Source organism: Carica papaya, chromosome 5 (genome assembly GCF_054855325.1).
Source record: "Carica papaya isolate Zhongbai chromosome 5, ASM5485532v1, whole genome shotgun sequence".
In the NCBI taxonomy this organism is placed as follows: Eukaryota; Viridiplantae; Streptophyta; class Magnoliopsida; order Brassicales; family Caricaceae; genus Carica; species Carica papaya.
In genome coordinates, this window is record NC_142313.1 from 33,311,016 (window position 1) to 33,321,455 (window position 10,440).

At 38.5% G+C, this 10,440-nt stretch overlaps 1 protein-coding gene across 1 annotated transcript; it reads left to right on the forward strand.

The window, feature by feature from the left end:
• The first annotated feature begins 302 nt into the window (after positions 1-302).
• On the forward strand, positions 303-1,354 carry LOC110815084 (GATA transcription factor 4-like). The gene is made up of 2 exons (XM_022042744.2): positions 303-692; positions 781-1,354. The coding sequence occupies exons 1-2, from the start codon at positions 303-305 to the stop codon at positions 1,237-1,239; spliced, it is 849 nt and encodes a 282-aa protein (XP_021898436.2). The 3' UTR covers positions 1,240-1,354.
• The last annotated feature ends 9,086 nt before the right edge of the window (positions 1,355-10,440 follow it).

Consider the following 10,440-nt stretch of genomic DNA (forward strand, 5'->3'; position numbering starts at 1 on the left):
GTTTGTTTTTGGTTTGAAATTTAAGAAAAGAGGGAAGGGGGTACCGACAGCATCTGAGTTTAAAGATGAGTAATAAATTGGGAGTAGAAAGAAGTATGGGCATTTGAGAGAGTGAAAAAGAAGAATATGTATTTATTAAGGCATGTGATGGTAGCATGTGATGGATTGGTTAATTAAATTAAATTTAAAAAAACCATTTTATTTTACTAAATAAATTTTTAATTTAAATATATATATTCATATTATTTATATTATTATTTATTTTTTTTTAAAGACAAGACTGAGAAAAAAATTAAACAAAAATGAAAGAGACACTCAATCTCACACACTGCATCTGCATGGTCACTCTGTGCACGTTCCCCTGTTCCCCCTTCACTATCACTATATCAATCTCTTCTCTTCCGTCAAACCCACTCTCTCTCTCTCTCTCTCTCTCTCTCTTCTACTCACTGATTTACACTACAAAAATGGATATGTATGGATTATCCTCGCCGGATTTATTCCGCATTGATGATCTTCTTGATTTCTCCAATGACGATCTTTTCTCCGTCTCTTCCACAGCCGGCGCCAATTCCTCTCTCGAAACCATCACCACTACCACCTCTAATTCCCTTCCACCGCAAAACCCTACTGCCCCTTTCATCACTTTCCCTTCTCTCTCAACTGACTCCGCTTACGACCTCTGCGTCCCGGTCACTACTTCTTTGCTTTTTCCCTTCTCATTTTGTTTTTTCTTTTGTGTTTTGGGAAAATAATTTCGTCTTCTTGCTGGTTTTGTAGACTGATGATGTAGCGGAGCTTGAATGGTTATCGAGATTTGTGGACGATTCATTTTCTGATTTCCCGTCTAACTCGGTTGTCGGATCTGATACGTCGTTGTTTCCGGGCAGAGCACGCAGCAAGCGATCCAGAGCGACGAGCTGGACGTTGTCGCCGGAAGCGAAGGGGAATAAAGAGCGTTCTCACCGGCAATCGTCGCCGGAGGGAGGGGTTCGTCGGTGCACGCACTGCGCTTCCGAGAAGACGCCGCAGTGGCGGACGGGTCCTTTGGGTCCGAAAACTCTGTGCAACGCGTGTGGAGTTCGGTACAAATCGGGTCGACTTGTACCCGAGTATCGACCCGCCGCAAGCCCGACGTTCGTGCTGACTCAGCACTCGAACTCTCACCGAAAGGTGTTGGAGCTCCGGAGACAAAAGGAAGTGTTGAGGCAGCAGGAGCAAAAGCATCAAGTGTGCTGACGTGTTTCAATCTCCACCGTCTGATCTGAGATCATGTACTGTTTGGATGAATAGTAACAAATTCTCTTTATTAATTTCCCGCATAAATCACAAATCCCAAAATCAAATCTTTCAATTATTAGTGTCTTTGGAATATAAATGAATCCACAAATTTGTGATTTATTTATTTTAAATTTTTATTAAAAGCTTTTTAAAATATAATTTAAAATACAATAACCACACTTACAAAATTTATCAACATCCGTATGTTATTATGTATGAAAATTAATTATTTAATAACTATTTCATCTAATTAATTTAATTTGAAAATTGGGTTTTGATCTGCTTCTTTAATAAGAGTATTATTTTTTTGAGTTAAATTAATTTTAATTAAAAAAACAAATTGTATCGCTATGTATTTAAATTTTATTATGAGTAATAAATATATATAATAAATCTTGTTATGAATAATAGATGGGTCTCACATTTCTTGAATTATATTACACACAAGTCTTTTGGCACTCTCTCTAGACTTTCGTTTTCTAAGCCTTTAATATGTATTTGCCTAACATTCAAGTTATAGATCTCAAGGTGTGCTTTTTTACTTCTTCTGTAATAGTCCCAAAATTTAATTGAATAGAAATATTGAATTAATAAAATATAAGCGGAAACAATTGAGAATTTTAAGATTATATTCCTTACACAGTTAAATCAGAATGCGCAGTAAAACTACATGAATGTCTGTTAAAGCATATTAAAGTAATAGAAATAGAAATACAACTAGAAAACTATAGAATCGTCCTCCGCAATGCAACTTTGATGGAAAATGAGAGACAACCTTCAGTCACTAACTTTCTTATTGTTTAATATCCAGATCTCGGTCATCCTGATCTAAAATAATTAAATAAGGGGAATGAGTTATACTATCCCAGTAAAAAAAATCAATACTTAACAACCGATACGAAAAACTAAATGTTGATATAAATTACAAAACAATAAGAAAGTTGAATTTTTGGTAAATTCATTTAATTTTAAAAATGTAGTTCATACTCACATTTTAGGTTCTCAAATACGACTTGTGAAGACAATAATCAAGATAATAATTTATTAGATATTCTAAAAACAATGATAATCAAACTTTAATTTTTCATTCACTTATCAGTATCTCTAGGGGTCCATAGAGGTTTCTCCTACACGTGGACGCAATATCCAATATATTAAATAACCGGCCGTATAACGACCCGAAACTTAAAAAGAATAGAATCATAAATTGAATGCGGAAGTAAAATAATAGAGTTAGGATTTACATTCCTTACATAATAATTTAGAATACCAAATAGGGCTACGAGAATGACCATTCTAAAAGAACAAACGAAAAATTAAAGAAATAAATGGAAAGTAAACAAGTAGGCATCATATTCACAACCCTCTCGTAGATCGGAATCTGCATCTTGGTCCTCTTGATTTGAAATGATTAATGAAAGAGTGAGCTATACTAACCCAGTAAGAATCTCATACAACTCACCGATACAGAAATGAAGGTTGGTAAAAATCATAAAAACAACTAACGAAGTTCTTAAATTAAGTAAATTTATTTATCATAAATAAAATAAGTTATAGCATACTTATCGTAGCGAGATTTTCAAAAACTGACCTATAGAGACAATAACACAAACAACATCATAATCTCATATTCAATTAGCCAGAACAATAACTTTCTCTTTTTATTTGCTTACTGGTATCCTTGGGGATCTATAAGGATGTCCCACAATGCGTGAACTAATAACGAAACTTGTCAACTAACTGGCCATCCCCATATCCCGTCTGGTATGAGCACCAAAAGTACCATCCCTCAATACTCCGTCTGGTATGAGGGTGAATCGGGCTGTCCCCATACCCCGTCCGGTATGAGTGCCAAAAATATCTTTTCTCGATACCCCGTTCGGTATGAGGTAACGTTCATGGTTGGGCTTCCTAAATACCTGGTCCGTTCATTATCTCCCAAGATATCCAGTAAGACAACTATTTTATTCATTCGCTTGGCCAAATAATTTTCTGTTTGTATTTAATTTTCAGTTTTACAATTTAACTGTAAATCACGTAAGACAAGCAATACATGCATCAAGAAAACACAACCGAATCATCTTACCAATTCTAGTGTATTATCATGCATTTAAAATTATAAAATCAAATAATCAGTTGAAACAGGACATAATGATAAATAACCAGTTCTGTCTCCATTAGTAATCTATAATTAATTATCGAAGTTTTCAAAATTACGCAAATACCGTATTATTTATAATTAGAATTCAATTCCATAGCAGGAAATAAGGTGAGATATTCTTACCCGAATCAGTGTCCGAAATACTAAACTTTTAGTTGCGCCTACTGGCAGTCCCTGAGTTCTCTAATTTTTTTTTCAGAGATTAAAACACGCTTCAAATACCTAGAAATACACCAAAAAAATCCAATATCGGTGTTAAAACCCTTTTCTAGCCAATTTTAGAATCCCGGCACAGCAGCACCGTCGCCCACGGCAGTGGTTTGCCTCGGATTGGCAGTTTTTGGCCAGTTTTAGTTGATTTCGGTTGGTTTTATACTCATCCCTGTGAGAAAACACGTTAAGGAGTTTCAGTTAGCCAAAAAAGGTCGAAAAACAAAAACTTATCGGCGGTGAAATTTTTCGGTGTGACGGCTCCGACGGTTCACCTTCGCAATTGGGCGTTTTTCTTCGGTCGACTTGTAAAAAACAGAATGTTGAATACAATGGTAGAAAATCGCACGAAACGAGAATCGAGAAGAGCCTCATCGTTGTGATTTTTTTATTTTTTCAGGAGCCGCCGGGTTTTACCCGTAGTTTCCGGCTCATCCGCTGGTCCTTTTGCTCCAATTTGGCCATTAGAGTGTTTAAAATTAAATTTCAAGCGAATGAGAAAATTTTTACCTTTTTTGGCAATTAAAGGTGGCTCCAACGTAGCGGCGGACGGTAGTCGGCTTCCTTCTCCTGCAACTGCTTTTTCTTCTCCAAGGGGGTCTGGCGACTAGGGTTAGGGTTCGGTGTGAAGTGAGATATTTATACTCGTCTCCCTTTAATCTGGACCATTTATTATATTTGATCTTGATCGTCCGATCGCGTTTAAATAGAAATAAATCTAGACCGTTCATTGAGATTTGATCTGAACCGTACGATCGCGTTTAAAGAGAGAACGAATCTGACCGTTCATCGTGTTTAATTGCGATCGTCCGATCGTGTCTGAGGAGGGAACGGATCCGGACTGTTTACGTGCGCGGTAATGGACTTTTCGATCGCGGGCACGCGAATTCCCAGTATGGCCTCCTGCGTGGCACATTTTTCTTAAATTATATTTTGACCCAGTTTCTGATTTTTTTTCAAAAATACCTCCCGAACACAAATTTTCACTCTTTTTTCCCAAAATTATTTTTAATTTCATCATCCACCTATTTTTTCCTAATTTTTACATTAAATAAAAATTTATAAGTATAAAAATTATATTTATATATTTTTATTTTTTTAAGATTAATCCCGGGCAAAATTTTGGACTCGATTATTACAACTCTCCCCTCTTAAAAGAAATTTGGTCCCTTAAATTTGTCTCTCTCTCACTCAATCAAACAATTGGGGATATTGAGCTATGAAGTCTGATTCTAGCTCTCATGTGGCATCTCTGTGTGTGTGATTCTGACATAGGACTTTAATGAAAGGAATTCTTGGTGGCAGAGTACTCTGCTCTTTTGGTCCACAATACCCTCTAGTAACTCCTCGTAGGACATATCCTCCTGGAGTGAAAGGGGCTCGTGGGCCAAGACATGAGAAGAGTCCGGGTTGTACTTGCGTAACATGGACACATGAAATATATTATGGACCTTGAATAGTTCTGGAGGCAGTTCCAATTCTGTCTAAGATTTCAGATGGCCCAATAAACCGAGGGATTTAGTTTCTTCGTCTTGCCAAACCTGCTTATTTCCTTGAAAGGAGTGACCTTAAGAAACACTCGATCAACTTTCTCAAATTCCAAATCCTTCCTTTAGGTATCCACATAACTCTTTTGCCTGCTCTGAGCTGTTTGGATGTTCTTTCTGATCTTAACTATTTTGGTTGTAGTCTCTTCTACAAGATTTGGACCGAACAATTTTTTATCACCCACCTCTTTCCAACAGATCGATGATCTGCATGAGCAACCATATAACTTCTCGTACGGAGTCATGCCAATATTTGTTTGGTAGCTGTTATTGTAGGTGAACTCTATTAAGGGTAAATGATCATCCCAATGGCCTCCGAAGTCAAGAACATAAGCTTGGAGCATATCCTCTATTGTGCGGATCATCCTTTCTGATTGTCTGTCGGTTTGAAAATGGAATGTGGTACTAAGGGACAGTTTCGTTCCTATGGATTGCTGAAAACTAGTCCAGAACTGAGAAGTGAACCTGGGGTCCCTATCGGACACTACTGTCACTAACACTTTATGTAACCTGACTATCTCCCGGATATACATTCTTGCTAGCTTATTCAAGGGATCGGTCATCTTGATGGCCAAAAAATAAGAAGACTTGGTGAGCTGGTCAATAATTACCCAAATAGCGCCATGTTCCGAGCGTGCCCTAGGCAATCCTGTCACAAAATTTATTGTAATGTGTTCCCACTTCCACTTTGAAATTGGTAATAGCTGAAGTAGCCCACCTGGCATTGATGCTCTGACTTGACTTGCTGACATACTAAACACTTGGAAACAAAGTCGACCACATCTCTTTTCATCAAATTCCACTAAAATCGGGGTCACATACTTTGATATATCTTAGTGCTTCCGGGATGCATGACAAACTTTGAACTATGGGCATCTGTCATGATGTTTCTTTTCAACTAACTATTACATGGAACACACACCCCATCCTGAAATTTAGGTAACCCATCGGTAGAGACTCAAAATTATGAATTCACTCCCTATTCTGCATCTTTCTTGAGGGCTGCTAGGGTGGAATAAGCGGATTGGGCTTTATTTATTCTCTGGATCAACTCAGGTTGAACAGTCATGTGGGTCAAACATGTAACCCTCTTCAGGTTCTGAAGTCGTACCTGTTGTGTAGCCCCTATTGTCCTATATTCTGAAACCATTAAGTGAGCTAATATACCTGCATTTTTTCTGCTGAGTGCATCGGCTACCACGTTGCCCTTGCCCGAGTGATACAAGATGTTGCAATCGTAGTCCTTGAGGAGTTCTATCCATATTCTTTGACACATGTTGAGATTCTTTTGATTGAATATGTGTTTCAAGCTCTTATGATCGGTATAGATGTGAAAGATCTCTCCATACAAGTAATGGTGCAAAGTCTTCAAGGCATGGAATCGCGGCGAGTTCTAAATCATGGGTGAGGTAGTTTTTTTCATGACTTTTAAATTGTCTGGACCCATAGGGTATGACATTTTCATGCTGCATCAGAACACAACCTAACCCTAGGTAGGAGACATCACTATAAATTGTATATCCACTTATTCTGCTTGGCAAGACCAACACAGGTGCAGTAGTCAACTGCTTTTTTAGTTCTGAAAAACTCCTTTCATAGTCCTCGTTCCACTTAAACTTGATGTTCTTCTTTGTGAACCGAGTCAAAGGAGTAGGTAGACTAGAAAATCCTTCCACAAACATGCGGTAATAACCTGCCATTCCTAAAAAGTTACGAATCTCCTTAACCAAGGTTAATTTTTTCCAGCCGAGCACTGCCTCAACTTTTTTGGGATTCACTGACACTCCATCCCTTGATATGATGTGTCCTAAAAAGGTATCTGCTCGAGACAGAACCCACACTTACTCAACTTTGCATAAAACTTCTTTTCCTGAGAACCTACAAAACCTGAGTTAGATGATGAACATTTTCTTCTCTATTTTTTGAATAGATTAGGATATCATCGATAAATATAATGACGAACTGATCCAAGAATTATCTTAAAACCCTGTTCATCAAATTCATGAAGATGGCTAGTGTATTGGTTAGTCCAAATGGCATGATCAGGAATTCATAGTGTCCATACCTAGTTCAAAAAGTTGTTTTGGGAATGTCTTCTACCTTGATCTTTACCTAATGGTAGCCTAAACGTAAGTCTATTTTGGAGAAGACTTGGGCACCCTGCAACTAATTAAAAAGGTCATCGATCCTGGGGATGGGGTACTTGTTCTTGATCGTGACTATGTTCAGTCATCTGTAGTCAATATATAACCTTAATATCCCATCTCCATTCCTTGCAAATGTGATTCCGGCACCCCAAGGGGACATACTATGTTAGATGAATCCACTATTCTGCAATTTATTGATATGTTTCCTCAGCTCCTCCATCTCAATATGACTTATGCGGTAAGGGGCAACCAAAATAGGCTGGGTGCCTAGGTGAAGATCTAAGGTGAATTTAACTTCTCTGTCCACTGGCAGTTCGGGTAGTTCATCCGAAAATACATCCGTGAAGTCTCAGACTACTAAAATCTCTCAAATATAAATTTTGTTATTAGGTTTGCCTAGTTCGAGAAAACAGCCGAGTTAAAATACTTAATAATAGGAAAAATTGACATGAAGGAATAATGTTTAAGGAATTTTATTAATTTGTAAATAACTCTTCATTAGGAAGGTTGAATACAAGTTTCTTATGAAAACAATCTATGGTGGCGTGATTTGCTGTTAGCCAATTCATTCCTAGGATTACATCAAAGTCCCATGTGTCAATCTTTATTAGGTCTACACTCAATTTCCTATCTGCTATATCTATGATACATGCTCTGTATATAACCTCCCACAGTAGTGTCCTACTCCCAAGAGTAGACACGAATAACACAGAATCAAGTCTTTCAGGTAATACATTTAAGTTTGGTGTAAAGGTATGTGAAACAAATGAATGTGAGACACTAATATCAATCAAAATATGTGCAAAATGATTACAGATAGTGTACGTATCTTGTATCTTGTATCTCATATGGGTTTGCTTCTATATGTTGTTGGATGAGGTTGTAAGCTCTGCCCTGAATAGGAGGTCTAGCTTAGTTTTAATTCTTCGGGCACTCTATCGCGCAATGCTGGGCACTTCCACGTATACGACAAGTATTGTTGAGGTGGTAGCAGAGTTGGTCTCCATGATCCTTGTCGTAGTGCTAACAGGTCCTACCGCATCCTGTTTTCGGAATCTAAAGAGGAGCCTGGGTCACTGGTCAGGTCTCTTGTTCTACTAAACAAGTGCAATGGGTGTTGGTCTACAGTGTGAAACCGAGGGCCTGAGGTTCCCTACTGTTGAGGAAAAATGCGAAAGTTTCTCTCCACTAGTTGTGCCTTGGCCAGAACGGCCGAGTAAGTACTGAGCTCGAACACATACAGCTGCTGTCTAATCTCAAGACAGAGATCCCACTTGAACTTTTTTGCCTTTCTACCTTCATCCATCATGCTTTCAGAGGAATACCGACCCAACTCTAAGAACTTTCGGGCATATTATGATAGAGTCATATCACCTTATATCAGGTGTATAAACTTCATTTTCTTTAGATGTCGGAGATGCTCTGGGAAGTACTCTGTATTGAAGGCCATCAAGAATTGTTCCCAAGTGACCGAAACGGTCAGGATGGCCTGCTTGAGTTGCCACCAACGACCTGCCTCTCTTACCAGCATATAGGTGGCAAGTATGACTCTCTATTCGAGAATCACCCCAAAAGTCGTGAAAGCCTTCTCTGTCTTAGCTAACTAGTACTCGACCTCTTAAAAGGAGGATACCCCTACAAAAGTAGATGGATTTAGTCTTTTATACCTCTCAATGTAGCTTGAGTCCATCATGGGAGGAGCTAGGTCCCGTGGAAGAGGGAGTAGATTGTGTTGGGGATGGACTGGATGACCCTGTAGTGGTGCTGGGTGATGTGGTTGGGGCACTGGGCTATAATGTGGTGGTGTTAGGTGATGCGGTTGGGGCACCAGACCATATTGTGGTGATGCCAAATGGTACTGTGGAAGAGCAGAATCGTACCGGGGTGGCTCAGGATCCTCCCGCTGTAGGGGTGGCTCAACCTGTGGCAGCAGGAGAGGGTCAGGTAGCTCCCTCCTTTCTTCCTGGGCCTGCTGGGCAGTGATGAGTCTCTTCAACATTTCTAATCAGTCAACATCCTCTCAAAGTAAACCCTCTCGGGCTGCTCAGTTTAGTGGAGGTCTTCATCTTCTCATCTATCTGTACCTACATTTATAAGAAATGGTTGAGTGATGATTCATTTTTTTTGTGTTTCCTAAGGTTTTTGTGTAAAGAATGGTTCCTAGGAACCTGGCTCTGATACGAACTGTAACGACCCAGAACTTAAAATAAATTAGATCATAAATTGAATACAGAAGTGAAATAATAGAGTTAGGACTTACATTCCTTACACAATTAGAATACCCAATAGGGTTATGGGAATGACCATTCTAAAAGAACAAATGAAAAACCAAAAAAATAAATAAAAAGTAAACAACTGGGCATCCTATTTGCAACCCTCTTATGGATCGGGATCTGGATCTTGGTCTTCTTGATCTGAAATGGTTAATGAAAGAGTGAGCTACACTAGCCCATTAAGAATGTAATACTACTCACCGATACAAAAATGAAGGTTGGTAAAAATCATAAAAATAACTAATGTAGCTCTTAAATTATGTAAATTATCATAAATAAAATCATTTATAACATACTTACCGTAGAGAGATTTTCAAAAACTAACCTATAGATGCAATAACACAAATAATATCATAATTTCGTATTTAATTAGCTAGAACAACAACTTTCTCTTTTTATTTGCTTACTGGTATCCCTGGGGGTCCATAGGGATGTCCCACCACGTGAACCCATAACGAAACTTGTCAACTAACCGGCCGTCCCTATACTCCGTCCGGTAGAAGTGCCAAAAGTACCAACCTTCAATACCACATTCGGTATGAGGATGAATTGGGCGGCCATCCCCATACCCCGTCCGGTATGAGTGCCAAAAATATCTTTTCTCGATATCCCGTCCCGTATGAGGTAACGTTCATGGTAGGGTTCCCTATGTACCCAGTCCGTCCACCATCTCTCAGGATATCCAGTAAGACAACCGTTTCATTCATTCACTTGACCAAACAATTTTTTGTTTGCATTTAATTTCCAATTTCATAACTTAACTGTAAATCATGCAAGACAAGCAATACATGCATCAAGGAAACACAATCGAATCATCTTAC

What these genes read in the sequence shown, in the direction of transcription:
- LOC110815084 (XM_022042744.2), top strand. Translation starts at nt 303, where the DNA reads ATGAAAGAGACACTCAATCTCACACACTGCATCTGCATGGTCACTCTG. An exon ending in CTTACGACCTCTGCGTCCCG is followed by an intron (nt 693 to 780) that starts GTCACTACTTCT and finishes CTGGTTTTGTAG; the next exon opens with ACTGATGATGTAGCGGAGCT.